The 20619-nt window shown below is 47.1% G+C and overlaps 1 protein-coding gene across 2 annotated transcripts; it reads left to right on the top strand.

Annotated features, from left to right (window-relative positions):
- The first annotated feature begins 5871 nt into the window (after positions 1-5871).
- STMN1 (stathmin 1) lies at positions 5872-11388 on the top strand. 2 transcript variants are annotated; one of them, XM_011357643.2, is made up of 5 exons: positions 5872-6013; positions 7594-7666; positions 8145-8317; positions 9760-9951; positions 10874-11388. In XM_011357643.2, exons 2-5 carry the CDS (start codon positions 7654-7656, stop codon positions 10943-10945), a joined length of 450 nt encoding a protein of 149 aa, XP_011355945.1. In that variant the 5' UTR covers positions 5872-6013; positions 7594-7653; the 3' UTR covers positions 10946-11388. The 2 variants fall into 2 exon arrangements, with proteins under 2 accessions (XP_011355945.1, XP_011355947.1); XM_011357645.2 differs by lacking the exon at positions 5872-6013 and adding an exon at positions 6908-7168.
- The last annotated feature ends 9231 nt before the right edge of the window (positions 11389-20619 follow it).

The raw sequence follows: 20619 nt of genomic DNA, 5'->3' as shown, positions 1-20619 counted from the left end.
TAGTTGGATCAAGACAACCCCTAGACCCTGGAGCTGTATAGAGAGGTCCTGGTGGTCTATCTGATGTAGATCTCCTGGGATGCTTCCCAGGCATGGGGAGGCCTCCTGTATACTAGTTCCAAGGGAGTGAGCCCTACTTTGTTGGGAGTACATCAGGCTTGGAGCACGACTAGAGGAAGGAGGTCTGGCCGAGAGAGACCGGTTTCTTGGCTAAACTTGGCGAGTGTGCTCTTGAGGGTACGGTTCATGCGTTCTACTTTCCCTGAGCTCTGGGGCCGGTATGCCATATGAAGCAACCATTTAATGTCCAGGGCCTGAGACAGTTTCTGGGTAAGCTCTGCTGGGAAGGTGGGCCCATTGTCACTGTGGATGCTAATTGGCAACCCGAATCAGGGTACTATCTCCTGGAGCAGGATTTAAACTATTTCTCTGCTTCGCTCAGTCCTTGTAGGAAAAGCTTCTACCCATGCGGAATAAGTACAGACTAATACTGCTAGGTATTTGTAGCCTCGGCTAGACAAGACTCCAGTACGGTCTATTTCTAAGTCTTCAAAAGGGTAGGTCCCAGTTTGTGTTCCAGGTGGTGCCTCGGGTGCCGTTCTTGGCACAAGTTAGGCACCTACTCGAGATCTTGTTACATAAGGCAGAGAGTTGACTTACATAGTATTACTTTTTCATCAGAGTTTCTAGGGCAGTTTTCCCTAGGTGGGTAAATTGGTGATATTCAGACACTAAGGAGGGTCCAAGAAGTTCAGGGACAAAGATTTGTCCCATTGGCACCTTTCACCAATGTCCTTTAAGTTCCGTAGCCCCCTCAGTCTTTGCCCATTGGTCTTCCTCTGGAGTATAGGGAGGTGTTTGATCTTGCAAGGTGAGAGCAGGTGCTACGAGGCCAGTCTTTTCCTTGGGGGGCTCCTGTTGAGCTCCAGTTTTGGCTACCTCGTCAGCCAAGTGATTACCCTCTGTTATTGGTTCATCTCCTTTCTGGCGTCCCCGACAGTGTATGATAGCAACCTCCTTAGGTAGCCAAATGACTTCAAGAAGTTTCAGGATCTCTTCTCTGTTTTTGATGGTTTTCCCTCCTGCCATTGAGAGGCTTCTCTCCTTGTAGATGGCCCCATGGATGTCAACAGTAGCGAAGGCATAGCGGGAATCTATATAGATATCAGTCCTTTTTCCTCTGCCTAGTTCAAGGGCTTGGGCTAGTGCATGTAGTTCAGCCTGTTGTGCTGCCCACCCAGCTGGAAGTGATCGGGCTTCGATGATTTCTTGCCAGGTGGTAACGGCGTACCCAGCCTGACGTTGTCCTTCTTTCAAAAAGCTGCTCCTGTCACAGAACAGGGTTACATCGGGTTTGGAGATGGGTTGGTCCTTGAAGTCTGGTCTGCTGGCGTAGACCTCATCAGTCACTTCCTCACAATTATGGTCTGGCTCTCCCTCCTCCATGGGGAGGAAGGTAGCAGGGTTGAGGGTTCTTAAAGTTTCAAGGGTGCTGTGGGGGTTTTCACATAACATCCCCTGATACTGTGCCAGTCTTGCATTAGAAAGGAATTGATGCCCCTGGCTGTTCATTAAGGTGGTGACTGCATGGGGAACTTTTACATGTAGCTCCTGTCTCAGGGTGAGTTTGTCTGCCTTTTGAACTAGTATTGCCGTGGCAGCCAGGGTGCAGAGGTAGGATGGCCACCCAGAGGTGACCGAGTCCAACTTTTATATAGATATGCTGTAGGCCTCTCCCATGGCCCTACCATTTGGGTCAACACTCCTAGAGTGACTTTGTCCTTCTCATGGACAAACAAATTGAAGTCTCATTGAATGTCTGGTAGGCCAAGGGCCGGGGCCTGCCCGAGGGACCTCTTAATTTCCTGAAAGGCATCCCTTGCCTCTTGAGTCCATTCCAGGGGACCCGATTCAGGTCCGGTTAAGAGATTGCACAGAGATTGGGTGAGGGCTGAGTACCCGGGGATCCAGATGCGGCGGATGCCAGCGCTCCGAGGAATTCACGTAAGCCCCTCTTGGTTCCTGGCTGAGCAATAGAGGTTATCACTGCTTTTCGCTCAGGTCCTAGGGCGCGTTTTCCTAGACTCAGGAGGAATCCCAGTACCGGACCTGGGTCCTGCAAATCTGAGCTTTCTTCCACGAGACTTTGTACCCAAAGTAGTCAGAAGTTCCAGTAATGCTCGTATTGCTGTTACACAATCCTCCTCAGTTTCTCCAGCAAGCAGGAGGTCATCCACATACTGGAGGAGGGTGCACCGGGTCCCCTCTCTGAGGAATGCTACTAGGTCTGCCGCGAGTGTTTTCCCAAACAATGTTGGGGAGTTCTTAAAACCTTGCGGAAGCCTGGTCCAGGTCAGTTGTAGTTGCCTGCCAGTGTCGGGTTCTTGCCATTCAAAAGCAAAAAGAGATTGACTTTGGGGTGCCAGTCGTAGGCAGAAGAAAGCGTCCTTGAGGTCCAGGTAGGTGAACCATTTGACCATGGCAAGGAGCTGCCTGAGGAGGGTGTAAGGATTGGGTACCACCGGGTGTAGGGTTACCATAGCCTTATTGATCAGTCAGAGATCCTGCACTGGTTGGTATCCTCCTCCCAGTTTCTTGACTGGCAGCAGCAGTATATTCCAAGGCAACTGGCATTCTATGAGAATCCCATGTTCTCTGAGGTGAGTCAGATGTTCTTGTATGCCCAGCTGGGCCACTTGGGGAATTGGGTACTGGAGGAAGTGCTGAGGGACAGCTCCAGGGGTTAAGTCAATTACTATGGGAGGCCGATTCATTGCCAATCCAGGTGGGTTATCTTCGGCCCATAAAAGGAGAAAGTTGATCCAATACTCGAGAGGGTTGCCTCATTCTTCCAAGGAGCAAAACAGTCCATTCCTCCTCTTGGGGTTACTGAGACAGCCATTACCAGTGTGGTACTCTCCTTTGGGCCCTTTTAGCTCAGGGTAGTTTTCCCCCTTTGTTTGAAAGTTATTTGGGCTCCCAACTTAGAGAGGAGGTCCCGGCCCAGGAGAGGGATTGGGCAGTCAGGCAGATAAAAGAACTCATGTCGGATTGTATGTCCTCCGATTTCACAGGTGCGAGCCTTGCAAAAAGGTTGTTGGATGGCTCTTTCTCCAGTGGCTCCCAGAACGGTTGAAGTCTTTTTGCCCAGTGGGGTCACTGGGGAGGTGACAACCGAACGCTCAGCTCTGTTGTCTACCATAAAAGTCACAGGTTAGCTCCCTACATTCATTCTGACCGTAGGCTCCTGGGGGCCAAGCTGGATGGAGCCCGGTCCCCTTCAGTCCGAATCCGCTCCTGCCATTCCAGTGAGTTCTCCATCTTGCGGCTCTTGCTGGCATTTGATGCTTCGATGTTCCTTCTTCCTTTTTGGGGGGCATTCATTTTTCCAGTGTCCCGTTTCTTTGCAGTAGGCGCATTGGTCCCTGGACAATCTGGGCCCCTCAGATTCCACCCTTGGGGTGTGCCACTTTCCCTGTCTTCGGGGCCCTGGCCCCTTGGTGTCCCTTAGGGTTATTGCCAGCAGAGCTGCCTTTTCTTTGCGAACTCTCTGGGCTTCCTGTTCTGCAGCGACATCTTGGTTGGTGTAGACTTTGTGAGCTATGTCTAGGTGTTGAATGTTGTTCATCCCAGCCAATCCTTTCAGGTTCTAGAGCTTTCTTCAAATATCTGGGGCAGCCTGGGCTGCAAAAGCGGCATTGACCATATGTTGGTTGGCTGCAGCCTCCGGGTCAAAGGGTGTGTAAACTCGATAGGCCTCACAGAGTCTTTTGTAGAAATCTCCAGGAGTCTCATTGGCCTCCTGGACTGAGGAGAATTTGGCCATGTTCATGGACCTTTTGGCCCCTGCCTTTACATCTGCGAGGAGGGTATCTTGGTACCTCTGGATGTGAACTCGCCCTTCTTCAGTGGCAAAGTCCCAGTTTGGCCTCTCATTGGGTGCCACCCGTTGGGTCCATCTTTCAGGGTCTACCATCCCAGCTGGGGCTGCTTAGCTCTAGGTACTGCTTAGCCTGCTTCAGGACTCGTCTTCTCTCCTCTGCGTGAAGAAGCTCTTAAGTAATTGCTGACTGTCGTCCCAGGTAGGTCGATGTGTCTGGAACAGAGAGACTCTGTCATTTCAACCACCGCTTGGGACTTCTCCGAGTAGGAGGGGATAACGCTTCGCTTGTCTTTGGGTCATCGGGCAGAGCAGTGGTCTTCTTTTTTATTATTCTTCTTCTCTCATAAGATGCGAGGAGGACCTTGGCCTGTCTCTGCCTATTGTATGTGAACCATACCCATGGGGGCAGTCTCTGAGCTATATCCAGCCAGGAGTCGATGTAGGGGAACTGGTCAGGGTGTACAGGGCTTCCTGTCACTACGTTCCACACTCGCTGGACCATGGGGACATCCATCTAAGGTCCCTTCGGAGGGCCATCCTACTCCGAAGGCAGGCCATTCTACCTCACAGAATGTTCGGAGTTTCCCAGGGGTCAACTTCACCCTGTAGTCTCCGGAGAAACCTTTCTTGAAATTCTTTAACATGGTCTCAAGGACCGTCGCCTTACTCTGACCTGATCCCATGTTTTCCCACTGTGTCGGTGCCCCTTTTCAGAGACCATTCAGATGCCTACCCGGCTGTGTCTCTCTCAAGACTTTTGGTGTGTCTTGGCTAAGGTGTACCTGTATAAACCCCAGGCCTGGTCGTTCTCTGGAGGGACAAATCACCGTTATGCCTTATGACGCTGCTACAGAACCGCAGGTTAGGGCTCTCTCGACTCTATAGTTCTTTACCGTGAAGCCACAAACGAGAAACTCAGGGGCAGGTCCCTGAGATCCTCACACTCACACATGCACACTCTCAGAGGTTAAAACAGTCCCTCCCTGGTGGTCCCTGTCTGAGGGGTGCTTGCCCTTGGGAGGTGATCAGTCTCCCCTTCCACCCTTAAGGTGGGCCTATCTGGGTCCGTGTCCCACGGGGATCTCCTTGTTCTTGCCGCCCAGAGTGTGGGAGAAACAACGGGGCCAGCCGAGCACAGTCGGGTCTAAGACCGCCCAATTTGGGGCGTGGTGCACCTCCTAGTCCTTAGCTTCAAAGAGCCAGCACGGTTGGGTTTCCCGGTCAGGGAAGCAAAGATGTTGTGGATTTTGGCCCCTGTACTCTGAAGAATCAAGCGGCACTTAGCGAACCAAGAATCAAGGAGCTTTATTTACACCCGTGGGCTCAGAGGAGTCACTCTCCAGAGTCTGAGCGCCGAACAAAGAGCAGGCAGGCAGTTTTATACACTGATTACTTCCGCATACCTGGTGGTCTTATGTTTCACGGGCTCGGAAAGGGTAAGGTCCCAAGAAAGGAAGGAGGTTGGAGAATTCCTCCCGGACAGGGTAGCCATTTAGATTTCTTTACGCTTCCCATATCAGTCACAATACAGTTGACATGCGGGTGTAGAGGTAGGGCGCAGGGGGCTTTACAGGGGCACAGAGTGTTATTGTCCTGTCACAAGGGTTTGGGCATCTTAGATAATGGCAAGGGGTGGGGCAACGGTGGGGCCCTGGGCAGTCCGAGTTTTGCCTTTTCGGCAATTCGGAGCACGTGGGTCACCAGAGGCAGAGTCCAGGAGGCCACCCTCTGAGAGGTAGGAAGGGACCCCGCCCCGCCCCGCCTCGCCTCGCTCCGCCTTTTTTCTAGGGATAGGAGATTAGGTTCAGATGCAAGCCAGGGGCCACAGTAACGCCCTCTTCAGCGGCCAGACAACCGCTCCAGTTCCCGGCTCACACCTAGGGAGACCCCTCAAACGCCCCCACCTCTCGCATTGTCCTTCTATCCAGCCAGCCTGGACTACACTTCCCGAGGTGCTCCGAGGTCCACAGGGGCGGGGCCCGCTTGGCGATGGGGGAGGGGCCGGCACGTGCCGCCGCTTTCAGCCAATGCAGAGCCCTTCAGGGAGGTCACGTGCCGCTGTTTGGCGCTTTTGTGCGCGCTGGGGTCTGTTGGTGCTCAGAGTGTGGTCAGGCGGCTCGGACCGAGCAGGTGGGTGCGGGGCTCTAAGAGAAGGCTGTGGTCAGCGAGAGGGACGCAGCGGGCGGGAGGGGCTGGGCTTTGGCAGTGGCCCCCTGCTGGAGGGCGGAGGGCGGCGGGCGGGGCCGCGGGCCCTAGAGGGGCTGGCGGGCAGGGGTCTCCGCTTTGTGTGTGGCTCAGGCGGAGCCTGGGCTTTGTCCCCGCTCCCTGGGGGCGCGGCTGTTGTGAGGAGGGGGCGCGGCCAGCCGAGCGAGACCCAGGCGTTAGCCCCGGGGTGCCGTCGAGGAGACAATAGGGGGCGTGGACCCTCGTTTGCCTCCCTCCCTACCCCTGCAGGCGCGGCCCCGCTGAGGTCCCTATTGTCTAAAGGGGCGGGGCGGCGCCCCCAGGGAGCCGCGGCCTTAGGTCAGCCAGCTCAAGGCCGGGGCTGCGTCTCCTCCCCGCCATCGCCCTCGCCCAGTGACTGGCGCCGCGCGGGTGAGGCTGACACCCCACGAGGGTTCTCGCGGCGGGGGGCACGGACAGCTAGGGTAGCGGTAGGTTGCGTGGGAACGAAGGGAGGAAGCGGTGAGACGGTGGAAGGGGCTACCCTACAGCCTGTTCCCTAGCTGCGGCGGGGGTGGGGTGGCCGCGAGGTGTCTTTGGCGGGAGTTGGGAGGGGGGCGTCCGCGCGGGTGAGCCCGGGAAGGGCGGAGTTACCCGGATAGGACCGTTAGCCCCGCCCATCCCCCTTCCCACGCGCGCGGGCTCCCGGGTGTTGTGAGTTCGGGGAGATTCGAAAAGGCGCGGGGAGGAAGGGGGTGGGGCCAGGGGCCGGAGCGCAGGGCTTGCTATGATTGGCCGGGGGCAGCCGGCCGCTTTTCCTCGCTTTGACCAGTGCCACGCCCATCCTGTGTCCTGTGCTGCGTCTAATGCTCTGCCAGGTTTTGGTCATTTCGCTGCCTCTGATTTTAATTTCCAGCTCTTGGGAACCTATAATCGTACGTTTTCGATGCTAATCTGGATTCTACAAGAATCATGACCTTAAAAAATCAAGGCAGGATGTAGAAATTTTCATAAAGTAAGGTAGCAAATATAACCTAAAACCTAGAGGGTCATAAAACTAATTTTACCCGCTCTTGGACAAGGAACTTAATACCCAAGAACAATAGGAATTCAACATTATTGGTTAGTATTAGCTTGGATGTTTCGTTTTCCACTATGGCAGACACAGACAAAGCATGGGTGGGTATTTTGCACAATGAGTTGTAGGAGTATTAAGATGGCTCCGGTCTCACTGTGGAGTTGAATCTGGAATCTCTTCTCAATGTTTGGAGGGGAAAATTTAGAGTTTATCGGGGAGAAAAAATTATGTGACTTGCCTGTTTTTTTAAATCCAAGAATTTTTTGAAAAGGCAAGCTCAGTTGATTTTCTGCAACCAATGTTGTATTTAGTTCAAATTTCCCAATCTTTAGTATTCTATAGATTTTTATAATTTTCTAGTTAATGATGTCTGACATTGATTTATGTGGATGTGATTTGAGGTTTCTTTGGATCGATGACATATAGAAATGCAAAGAAATTGATGCATGCATTTGAAAATCATTTTCAGGGCTTCCCTTGCCAGTGGATTGTGTAGAATACACTGCCAGTTTCTTGTCTCCTGTTCACCATGGCTTCTTCTGGTAGGTAAACTATTTGGAAAAGCTGAAATTGTGGTGGACTTATGACTTTAGAGTAGGAGGTGGCTCAGGTCTTAAACCATTAATTTGGCACTTGTGTTTTTTTGTCTTATCAGAAACTATTTTATAAATCAGAATAATTTAAAAAAATGTTATCACTTGAACATGCCGAGAACTCATAATTAATTGTTTCATTTAGACTATTTGACTTAGGCCAAAGCAAAATTCCAGTTTTTTGCACAAGTCTTTCTTTGTTCATGAAAGCAATTGTCAAATACAGATGTTTCACAATGGTATTTATTAATCTAAAAATGTTGAACTTTGTTTTTCTCAGAGGCGGTATAATTTCTTGCTTGCAAACACAGCTTTTTCATGAGCTCTAATTCTCGTCAGTTGATTTGATTTTTAGAAATTTTTGAGAAGTTTATTAGAACAGTAAACCCTATTTTTCTGAATACATTATAAATATGATCAAATCCAGACATCCAGGTGAAAGAACTGGAGAAGCGTGCCTCAGGCCAGGCTTTTGAGCTGATTCTCAGCCCTCGATCAAAAGAATCTGTCCCAGAATTCCCTCTTTCCCCTCCAAAGAAGAAAGATCTTTCCTTGGAGGAAATTCAGAAGAAATTAGAAGCTGCAGAAGAAAGACGCAAGGTAAACATTACAATTTACAGAAGATGGGATATTTATTAATATAATTTGGCAAATCAGTTTTATTTCCATAACAACAGGAGGAAAACAATTATAGCTAGACAGTGGAAATCACATATGCCAGTGGCTGGAAGAAAATAACCAACTATCATTTATTGAGCTTCTATTATGTACCAGACCAGCTTTTTAATATTTTTCTCCTTTAATAATGATCTTAAAGGGTAGGTGTTGTCTGAGATACCGAGATTAGCAGATGGTCTCGAGAATGTTAAATCATTTTCCTGAATCATATAGGTAGTGAATATGGAGTCAGAATTTAAGGCCAGGCCTGTCTTAAACCAAACTTCATGTTTTCTCTTTGAAAAAAAGATCGTTGGTGGATAATTCTTTTTTGTCTCTTCAGATTGGGGGGGGGGGTTCTTTTGGTTTGTGTGTGGGGGGGTTATTTATTTGGTTTTGTTTTTTGAGAACTGTATAATAAAAACATTTTAAATTGCTGTTGATGTGATTTTGTTGGTTAGCTGGCATACTGGTATCATGACAGCTTTTATCTAAGCAATTCTATATTAAGATGGCCATCTTTAAATTTAAAAAGAACTAATCAGAAAAATCAAATATTAATATGCTTGTTATAGAAAAATTGGGAATCACAGAAGTTTATAAATTAGGAAATTCAGAGTATTCGTTATTCTACTTCCTAGAAATAACCATTTAACATTTTGGTATATTTTCTTTCTAGAACAAATGTTCTAGGATAATAGAACATTCATAATGAACTTTACATAAATTCTCCCTTATTCCCCCTTTCCAACAGCCCTGATTGGGGTTTAATTTTAAAATCAGGGAAACAAAGGCACAAAAAGGTAAACTGGAAATCTGCCCCCGACCAACACAGGTAGTGCAATTTGAAACCTAGTACACATGCACTTTAGGCCCCCTTTTAAGCTACTACAGCATGTGCTATGCATCTTGCAGTGCCACAGTTGTATTTATGTGCACTGACCTGCTGTCAACACTATGAAGTATTTCCCCAGGAAGAGGGGCAGTGTTTGCAGTGGTGCATCATCTCCTATCTGCCCTTCTATGTAGTTTGCATTCATGGAAAAGCAGCCAAAAGGCTGCACAGAAAATGTTATTAGGAATAAACTCTGGCCCTGTGGTCATGAGCCTGTGTTTTACATTGCAACTGGCTATATATAGTGAAATTCTTTTGACAGGGATTTTGCAGAAGAAAATTAACAGAACCAGTGTCAGGTACTCTCTAGCTTTCCTGTAAGTAAATTATTTCTCAGTATTTTGATATAGGTAATTCAGGTCCTGATTTCAGTATCATTTAAAGAGCCCTAATCTGTCTCTTCAGTCCTTCCAGTTAATAATTTCTTTTTAAATTTCAAGTAATCCTAAATACATTTCAGAGAGCCTAGCCTGCGAAACTTTCTTTTTAGTCCCATGAAGCTGAGGTCTTGAAACAGCTTGCCGAGAAACGAGAGCATGAGAAAGAAGTGCTTCAGAAAGCAATCGAAGAAAACAACAACTTCAGTAAAATGGCAGAAGAGAAACTGACCCACAAAATGGAAGCCAACAAAGAGAACCGAGAGGCACAAATGGCTGCCAAACTGGAGCGTTTGCGAGAGAAGGTTAGTGTCTGAGCCTTGCTTTGAGAAGGGTTAAAAACTTGAAGTTTTGTGAACCAGTGAATTGGCTTCAGTTAATTGCCTTCATCCAAGGGTGTTTGTTGTCTTCATCAGTCTGGGGGCTCCACATGTTAAATGAGAGGTACCTCATTTTAAAATAAGATGAAATATTCAACATTTCCAGCATAAGTGCACTTTCTTTGGAAGAGCAATAGGAAGCTCAGTTGTTAGATTCTTTGCGTGACCCAGAAAGTTCGAAGATGATGTCTTAGAACTCTAATTGTGTGACTCCTATAATATATAATTATACAGTAGTCCTCTCTTATCTGTGCGGGATGTGTTCCAAGAGCCCCAGTGGATGCCTGAAACCACAGATGGTACCGAGCTCTGTACGTATACACTATGTTTATTATACGTATATACATGTCTATGATAAAATTTATGCCTTCTCTTTGGCATATCCGAATTGCCAGCAATTCTTGTATTTTGGGTCATTATTAAATAAAATACGGATTACTTTAACACAAGCACTGTGATAGGGTGACAGTTGATCTGATAACAGGGCTGCTAAGTAACAGGTGGGTAATACAGTCTGGATACACTGGACAAAGGGATGATTTATATACTAATTGAGACAGAGAGGAACAATGAGATTTCATCACACCACTCAGAATGGTGTGAATTCTGAAGTGTTTGTTTCTAGAGTTTTTCATTTAATATGTTTGTTTCTAGAATTTTCCGTTTAATATTTTCAGACTGCACTTGATCATAGTTAACTGAAACCGTGGAAAGCAAAACCATGGATATGTGGGGACTATTATATATATTACTGTTACATGTATAATATATGTACTGATGCGTTGGTTCTCTTGGGGACGTGATTCGGCAGGCTCTTTTATTTGATGTATATACTGCTGCTTTACAGGACAAGCACGTTGAAGAAGTGCGGAAGAACAAAGAATCCAAAGATCCTGCCGATGAGACTGAAGCTGACTAATTTGTTCTGAGAACTGACTTTCTCCCCCTCCCCTTCCTAAATATCCAAAGACTGTACTGGCCAGTGTCATTTTATTTTTGCCCTCCTGACAAATATTCTAGAAGCTGATGTAGGACTATAGGTAGATCCAGACTGTATGATGTTGTTTTAGGGGCTAAAGGGGAGAAACTAAAAGTGTTTTACTCTTTTTCTAAAGTGTTGAAGTCTAATGTAGCTATTTTTTCTTGTTGCATCTTTTCTACTTCAGTACACTTGGTGTACTGGGTCAATGGCTAGTACTGTATTGGCTCTGTGAAAACATGTCTGTGAAGAATATGTAGTGGCTTCTTTCAAATTATTAGATGCTGAATATGTTCACTTTTAAATCCCAATTCTGTCCCAATCTTACCAGATGCTACTGTACTTGAATGGTTAATAAAAACTGCACAGTGCTGTTGATGCCAGTAACTTCTTTCTATCCAAGGAATAAATTGTCCAATGATAGAGACCCTCCTAGCTGATATAGTTGTTCCAGGTGGGGCCTTTGGGCTGGTGGAGCACGAATATCACTGCAAGTTCTCTGCCCTCGGAGTCTCACTCCAGAGTTGTTTGCATTGTCTTTTTCCACAATCATCACTTTGTTGTCATGTTTCAGCCCAGATCAGCTGTTAGGATAGTCTTTCAGATGTTTATTTGCAAACAAGCATTTTTTTGTTCCTGTGTGCCTGTTAAAAAGATTCATGGCACACATGGTATTGCTAGAGAATAGAGGAAATCTTAAGATCCTAGTTAGAAATATTAGACTGTTAGCTTTATGTTATAGCTGAGGGTGGGGTGTATCCTAATATTTTCCTGCCATGAAAGCTATGACTCAGGAATCAGAATATTAATAAAACTTGCTGTGTCCCTGTAGCAACTCCTGTGAAGTGATCAAAGGAACTTTATTTTTCAGAGCAGCACTTGACGAGTGGTTAAGGTTGGCAGTTGCATCATGTTATCCAGAGGCCATGATATTCACCATTGTCACAGCATTGCCTCTCAGTTCAGAGAAAGCGTTTACCAGCTTTACTAGGGTATTTGGGAAATAGCCTTACTTACATATGATTATTTGTTTCTCAGACATCTATAAAAGCTCTTGGGAGCCATGTACCAACAACGAAAGTATTTGCAAGATGACTACTAATACTGCTTGTTTGTACCTCTGCAGCCTTGGCTCTATTTTGATTTGGGTCTTAACCAAACTCATAAGGATATAAAATAGCCTTTCTCAGTCTCATGTTAGGTTTAAATGAGTTTGTGTGTATAGAAAGACCTATGCTTAGTATGTATTTAGCACCCTACATACATAATGACTTTTCATCCAGAAGTGGGTGAGTGAGCTGTTTATACTCGAGTTGGAAATGATTATGCAGCTTTTATGTGCCTTGAATTCATAAATTAGGTCAAGATGATCAATTTTAGGAATTCTGAAAACTGAATTTAAAGTTATGCCATGTAGAGCCAAGGAACAAGATCAAATGAGTTTAACATTAAGTTCAGATACTGTCTAAACACATAGGTCAAGATGAGGCTTGTGTGCAGGAACTTAGCATTGTTCACCCTTGAATCCTCCATCTTTGGCACATAGCAGGTGTTAGAGGTCTGCATAGGTGAGATGGTACCTATAGAAATCTTGGAAACAATTCCGAGTAGCTGGGCTATAAAGATGGCCTGAAGATAGGAATTTAGAGTAATGATACTAGGTGTCCTACAGATGGCAGTAAGCTTTTGTTCCTGTAGGACCTGGGGAGGGAACAGCTTGGGAAAAAAGAAAAGGGTTGAGCTGGGCCTGAGGGAGGATCTCCACGTTAGTTATAACCAACCCCATGGACCGTGGTGGCCCTGACTCAGTATCAAAGTGGTCCTGAGCTCCCACCTCATGACAGCGATTGTCACTGGAAACTGAAGTATGCATCTTACAAAATCATAGCCCTGCTTTAATATTTCACTTCTGACCTTTGGAAAGGTACTTAGTCCTGGGCTTCAGTTTTCTCCTGGATAAAATTAGAAGGTTGAGCTAGATTAGTTAACTTTATCTTCCACTTCAAAATTCTTTGCATATAACTTGGAGAGAAATGGTGGGTACCCATGGGTTTCTGGGGAGTGTCTCTGCCTTCCCAGGCCTGGGTGTTCTCTCTCCTGTCCCCAAGGTGTGCATTTCTCCCAGCAGGGCCATCCTCTCCCAGCACTTATGTCACAGATTAGTTTTGTAAAGCCAGATTGGTATGACTATAGCCTGAGGACTGTCACCAAGGAACACACACCATTATTCCCTTTGGCTTGAGTGGAAAAATAGGCTTGTCCCTTCTTCCTAAGGCTTTTGTACTTGGGCATGGTGATTGGCCTTGGTGGGAAAGAGATTTGAGGGTTGTGAAGAAGGCCCTTAAATTCACATTTAACAAGCACCTAGAATGCAACACATTGGGCTACATGCTAGCTATGAAAAAGTGAAGTGGGATCCCAGCATATCACATGCTGCAGGAAGGGGTGAGGGGAGAGTTATCAGCGGTCAGCTGAGAACGTTCACCGTGTGCTTGTACTAACCAAGTGTGCTTTAGTGGTTTGGTGAATGGAGTAACCTGTTATTCTAGGGAAAAGAGGTTTCATCCACCACCCACTGGCCCTTTTTGAAAGTGTTCCTTTCTACTGTGGGGGTTATTTTCCCAGTGGAGAGTTCTGATTTCCAGGGATGTTTAAGCACCCTAGGTAAATTTGTCCTTTCAGATAATGGTTTAGCCACTTTATTAACTCAGTTGTCTGAGTACTGCTGAATATGATTCACTTAGGAACAATGAGAAGGTGAAGGTCCAACTCCTCAGGAGCTTTCTCTTTGGGTGGGAGGTTGGATTAGGTGCTCTTGAGGTTCCCTTCCAAATCCAAGACAGTGGTTCTGGGTTCTTCTCTGCCTGGTTAGTTTGCAGACCCTTGAGATCAGGGGCCATGCTTTGGCTACTAAGGGTTCTCCTAACTGAGCTGAACTCTTGAGGCCCCAGAAATATTGCTGCCACTTAAGTCTCCTGACATCTGCCTCATCCCTCTTCACCCAGGTCAAACAGAAGATCCATGGTGTCTCTATGGTTGAGGCTTCTGCCAGCAGAAACTGGTATTCTGCACTTAAGGGGCTCAGGGAAGGTTTTCTAATTTGTTTTGTGCAGGCATCCAGATTTTTAAAACAGTTGTAGAGTTTGATGAACTCCAAGAGGGAGGGGCCCTGGCCCATAGCTGGAAAGGCCTAGCTTTCTCCCAGTATGATGAAGAGTGGGCTGTGAAATGGATCCAGAGCAAGAAGAAACAGGTGGCAGATTATCCAGATGCCCATGGCTGCCACTTCAGCAAATGGTGGGTGCGAAGGGGACTGTGCCTGTCATATTCGCCACTGGATCTGTGGTACATGGTGGGGGGTTTAGAAAATCTGTGCTGAATTAAATTATTATGAGTGGGTGATTCCTGTGGTCCACCTTTGGGCACACGGCTTGTATTCTTTCTGGGGACCCAATGAGGAGTCAACTTAATTTTCTAGAAGCAAAGGATGCCTCTCCCCAGTTCTGCAGACTTGCCGCTGGTGCCCAATCCTTACGGGCATTCTCTTAAATCCAAAGGAACCAACTGATGGCCTGCAGCCAGAGTCGGTCTGCATGCGTATTGTGTCAAGCTCATGCTGTGTTTTAAATTTTTAAATTAATTGGCAATTCATGTCACTTGAAAATTTGATTTCAGGCTTATCTTGAAAAACTGGAAAATCTGGCAACCCTGGGCTCACAGTCTCGCCTGAATCCAATCAGCAGGCTCTGGGCAGCTGCCGCCCCCTTGAGGTAGGATATGTGCTCTACAGCTATTCATCCCTTTGGCCCACATTTAAGGACCCTTGGCCCTTGTTGTAGGCCTAGAGTTTGCAGGTACCTGAAATAGATGACAGCCACTCCATCAGTCTGTCAAACTTCTTTTTAGGTCCAAAGTCTAATCAGTACAAAAGGTATAATAAACAGTAAACGGCATAATAAAAAATGACTCCCTTCCCTCTGACATCCCTCAGCTCCTCTCCTTCCACAAACGTGCTGTACCTCTATAAGCACAGTCACCAAACACTCATTGTCACCTCTCCATGAATCAGACACCAGCTGGACATCAGAGTCACACGGGGACCCAGGAATCTCATCAGATCTTTGGGGGTAGAATTTCTAAAATTGGAGCCCAGATGTCTAGATTTTTTTAAAAGCCCACATTTTTTTTCTGTTGCCCAGCCAGGCTGAGACCACTGTACTCAAGATGCAATGTCCCAAACATAATTCCTGCTCTCTAGTGCCCCACAGTCTAGTGGAGATGGCCCCAGAGTTCCAACCATCAGTGCAGACTGTACCCTATACAGGGACACCCAGCCAAGGCCTAGAATCTGGCCATATCCTTGAACCAAGGCATATGTTAACACTGTCCCCATCCCCCAGAGGGGCAAGCACCCACTTCAAATTTACCATATCAACCATTCAGTGTAAATACAGTCAGGGCTGTGCTCTGTTATGGGGCACAGACAGGCTCCTCAGTCCTGCTGCACATTCAGGATGGCTTCCTGTAGGAGGTGATGCTTGAGCCAAGTTTGGTATAGGGGTTAGAAGCAAAAAAGGCACACCTCTACATTGTACTTCTCTCTCCCAGCTCACCCCACCCCACATTCCCTACGCTTATCAGGGGCCACTGATGAGACTCCATAACAATATATATCAAGAAGGCCCTGGGAGATAGACTGGAGTGGGGGGAGGGGTCCAGTCATAAGTCAGACCAGGGTGCTCAGCCTGGGGCTGCTTAGAGTTAACTGGCCTGGTATCCAGAAGTACCTACTTGGAGGAGCGGGGATGCAGGAGCCTTATTCCTTCTGGAAAGCCTCCTGCAAAGCCAGAGTCCACCTCTCAACATCCCTCAATCAGTGCTATCAAAGAGTAGTCCTAGGACTACTGCCAGTCCACAAACTCTTACTGCTCTGCAATGAGATAAGTACAAAAATTGAAAGTAAGCATTGAGAAACTTTTATAACTCTTACAAGGTCTATTGAATACTATTAAAAGCTAGTATTTTGTATCTTTTATTTGTCATCAGAAAAATTTTATTGTAAAATAGACAACATAAAATGTGCCATGTTAACCATTTTAAGTGTACAATTCAGTGCCATTAAGTACCTTTACAATGTTGTATAACCATTACCACTATCTAGTTTATTTCTCTAATTTTTCAAAAGTATAAGTTCTCAACAGATTAAAATTTTTTTAAAAATTTTAATTTAGTTTGAGAAGCATGGGCCTAAATCCTGACCCGTGGGCCTCAAAGTTTCAGAGGACGGGAAATAGGCATCTAATTGAAAGGCTTGATACATTGTTTGGTTTCATTTCCCCAAACATGAGTTGAGATTTGCCCAAGAGAGTGGCATGGGCTGAGTGGAAGGAAGGGTACCACCTTGGAAAGGAGGGCAGGAGGTATTTCGCTGCCTGGGCCCAGGGTAGGTGGAGGCTTCTCCCTGGACAGGGCCGCCTTGTGCTCCTGGGGCAAGAAGGCTGGATGAGAGGCTGCTGGGTGTCCTGGCAGGCTTTCCTCCTGACTCAGACCGAGGAGGCGTTGTTTAGAATTCCAAGAATGTCAGCTCCAGCTGGAAGAGCCCTGGTGTTTACCCTCCTTGTTTAAAGGAAAGGCTTGAGTCCAGAGAGAAAAGACTTGCCCAATGTTACAGCCAGTTACTGGTGGTCCCAAACCTAGGCCTTTTAATTCCCAGGCAGAAGCAAGGCAGAGCTTTTTAGATTCACACAGAATGGAATTCAAGTTCCAGCTCTATTAGCTCTTCGGGGGCCCTGGGCATCCTGTCCAATGGGACTAAGCTCTCATGGGCTAGAGGAGTATTGAGCCTGTGCTGGGTTTAACGAAGTGCTTAGCATAGGGCCTTGTGCTCGGGGGATGCACAGGACAGGTAAGGCCCCTGCTCCTCTCTGCCCGATGTCCCTCTTGCTGACTGCAGGGTCTTCTCGGTCTGCCATTGCCTCTCACTACAGCTGTGGGGACAGGAAGGCACACATTCTCCCTCCAGGCTGAGGAGAACAGGGAGCTCATAATCCACCACTCTGGCCTCTGTGGGTATCCTCCTCCCCAACTATCCATCTCTCTGTGCTTGACCCTTCTGCCAACTCTCTGTGCATCTTAGAGAATTTTTTGTCCTTTCTGGGACTCAGGACATTTGTAAAATGAGGGAGCTGAACCAGAACTCAAAAGTCCATTTTGAGAAAGAGATGCTAAAGTTGGGTTCTTTTTAATTTCTGCGTCTTTTCTGGGAGAATCAGACTCCCAGTATGTCAGACTGGGCTGCCCCCGGGTTACTAGCCATCTGCCTCTCCCTGTCGCCTCTCTCTGAACTCTCTCGCTCCCTCTGCCTCTCTTTTCTTTCTCTTTTATGGCTAAAGTATTTTGAGCACTTACTATTTGCCGTGTACTGTATACACATTTTACATATTCCACATTATTAAATCCTTAAAACATCCTTGCGAAGTCAATACTATTCGTCAATACTATTCTTGTCCCATTTTCCAGACGAGGAAACAGGTTCAGAAAGGTTATGGCACTGATCCATAGCTGGTCAGTGGTAGAACCAGCAGGAGGCATTTTCAGCACCATTCCCCAGATGGTCAGGTCCCATTCTGGCCTGAATTCAGCTGTTTCAATATGTCGATGCTCACCTCTTCCCTCCTGTTTTCCCCAGATGGACTCTGACTCCCATCCCGGAGATTCTCTGCTGGCAGGATCACTTGGGCAGTCAGGGAGGAGAATTTGGCTGTTGGGAAGATGATCTTTCGTTAGTTCTAGTTTCTGACTTGTATCTTCGGTGTCATGTCCCCTCCCACCAGTCTCCTTCCTTCCCTTTATCTTTGGATGTCCAAGAGTGGGAAGATCTCCTAAGGAATTACCCAAAATGAGCCTCTCCATTCATTCACTCATTCATTCATTCATTCATTCATTCATTCATTTGTTGAACAAATACTGAGTCCTCCTACATACTAGGCAGTTTCAGGCCCTGGGGACACGGCTATGCACACAGACAAGGTCCTTGTCCTCATGAGCTTACATTCTGGTAGAAGAGACAGACAATGAAATAGATTACAATGAGTGCTATGGGGGGAATTAAAAAGGGGAAATGTAACAGACCATGACGGTAGAGGGGTGAAGGTCTCTACAGATAAGGTGGGTAGCGGGTGGTATATTCCTGGCAGAGGGAAGAAAGAGCTAGTGCAAAGGCTCAAAGGCAGGAACCAGCAGGTGTGAGGAAAGAACACAAACAAGGCCCACATGGCTGGATGCAGTTAGCAAGGGGGATGCTGCAAGGAGGGCCCAGCCGCGGAGGCCTAATGGGTCATGACGAGGGGTAGCATTACATAATATGTGTGATGTGAAGCCTCTGGGGCTTTCAGGGGGGAGCGACATGAGGAGATTATGTTTATAAAGGAGGAGAATGGAGGTAAGAGGAGTAGGAGGGTAGGAGGGAGGGATAAGGGTGGCTTGGACTAGGGTTGGGTCCACAGGATGGAGAGACCAGGTCAGATTCAGGATCTATGTCATAGTGAAGCCAACAGGATGCCGATGGGCTGGATGTGGGCCATGGAGTGAGAGATGACCCTGGGCTTTTCACTCGGACAGCTGAGTGATTGGAGGTATCATTTGCTCAAACAAGCCTTGAGAAGGAACGTGTGTGGGAAATGGTAGAGAGAAGCAATGGCTCCATTCACCCATGATGGCAGACCTTGCTGTATTTATTCTCTCCTCCTCCTCTATTGCAGAAGCCTGAAAGGTGTTTGTCTTTTTTAAGTACTGACCTGTCTGGCTCCTCCTCTGCCTTTTGTCCTTTTCCCATCCTCCTTTTTCCTACATAGAGACATACTAGAGGTACAGCAGCTATCTTATGATCATGAGGATAAAAGCCACATGATAACGAGGCTGGAGCTGGGAGATGGATCCTGGGTCCTTAGTAATATCACCGAGCTGACCAGTCTTGGACCCTATCTGCCCTCCCTTTTTTTTTACAGTATGAATGACCTTTATTATTCATAGTGGGAAGTAGAAGAGGAGGGAGGAGATAGGACAGCTCCCGCTCCAGGGACAGCTCCAGAGACTCTGTTTCTGCACTCCAAAAGCCCCAGGTTCTTGATGTGGGAGGCGTATTCTTTTACTTGTTTAAGCCACCGTTTTTTGTGGCTTTGCATTGCTTGCCGCTGAAGCAGTTAGTTATAGCTAATGGAGTCATGTTGAGTTTGAGATTTTGGAGGTGGAACTTGGTCATTCCTTTAAGAAATATTTATTAGGCACCTACTATGTACCAGGCGCTATCTTAGGTGCTGAGAATTCAGCAGTGAATAAAACAGGCAAAAATGCCTGCCTTTGAGGAATTTATACTCTGTAATCTAGAAGTCAGACCTGACTTCTGGGCTGTACATTTTCATTTGATCCGAAGGGTATGGTTTGAAGTATAAACATGATGGGAGCAGAATATGGCATGTCTGTTCTCACCCATCCATTATATTAGCAAATCAAAATGGTCAACATATTTTTCTAGGTTTTTTTTTTTTTTTAATGAGCCAAACATGGGGCTGCATTCACCTCTATGAGGGAGGTGTCATTACTATCGCCATTTTGCAGGGAGATGTATTATTAGCCCCGTTCACGCAGCTAATAAGTGGTGGTGCTGGAATGTGAACCCAGGGCTTTGGATTCTGGAAACTCCACTGCACTCCCTGATCCCCCAGGAAACCTCTTGGCCCCTTTTTCCTGTACTATTTTTGGTCATTCTCTGACAGACCACTTCCTGATTTCCCCTTTCTCCTTGCCTTAGACAAGGACTGTGTCTTCTGTTCATCTGTCTATTTCAGGCACCTAACAAGGGCCCGGAACTCTCCATTCATTCATCTCACTTTTCAGGATGATTTCTCTTCATCAAGCACTAGGAATACAGGACAAGTCACAGAACAACCCAAGACGGGGATAGGCAATGAAGAAGCATCACAGTGTGATGGGTGCTTATAGGGAATCAGTGGGGTCAACAGAAGCACAGACAAGGGCAACCAACTCAGACTAGGGTGATGGAGACCAGTCACGGGGGGCTTCCTGAAGGAGTCAACGCCTGAGCTGAGTCCCAAAGGAAAAGCAGGAGTTGAGCAGGTAAAAAAGCAACAGTGAATGTTGTAGACAAAGGGAGCTGCACATGCAAGGCTGAGAGAGGCGAGGTGACAGTATGTGGGGGTGACTGGACTGTGGATGGAGGGGGAGTAGGTAAGGAAGCACAAGGCTAGGAGGTCACGTAAGACCTTGTCAGCCAAGATGAGGAGTTTGGACTTGACGCGGTAGGCTCTGGGGAGCCACCGATGGGTAGTGAACAGGGTGGGTCTGGGTACTCCATAAGTGCTTATTAGTGGAATGAATGCATGAAAGAAGGAAAGACACTGGTGGCGTCCCATGCACGTGTCCTGCAGGGAAGGGGCGGTTAAATGAACTGACAGTGGAAGGGCAAGCTGGGCAAATGCCTGGAAACTCACGGCCTCCTCCCCTGCCTGGGCCACCACTGTCACTCATGGGGACCTTTACAGGAGCCTCCACACAAGCCCCTGCTGCTGCCCTAGCCTCGCTACAGTGTGTACCCC

This window comes from Pteropus vampyrus, unplaced genomic scaffold (assembly GCF_000151845.1).
Source record: "Pteropus vampyrus isolate Shadow unplaced genomic scaffold, Pvam_2.0 Scaffold36, whole genome shotgun sequence".
Classification (NCBI taxonomy): domain Eukaryota; kingdom Metazoa; phylum Chordata; class Mammalia; order Chiroptera; family Pteropodidae; genus Pteropus; species Pteropus vampyrus.
This window is presented reverse-complemented; position numbering and strand designations above follow the sequence as displayed.

Excerpts from the sequence above, each read along its gene's own strand:
- STMN1 (XM_011357643.2), top strand. Across the intron at positions 8,318-9,759 it reads CTGCAGAAGAAAGACGCAAG|TCCCATGAAGCTGAGGTCTT; the intron begins GTAAACATTACA and ends CTTTCTTTTTAG. Across the intron at positions 9,952-10,873 it reads TGGAGCGTTTGCGAGAGAAG|GACAAGCACGTTGAAGAAGT; the intron begins GTTAGTGTCTGA and ends GCTGCTTTACAG.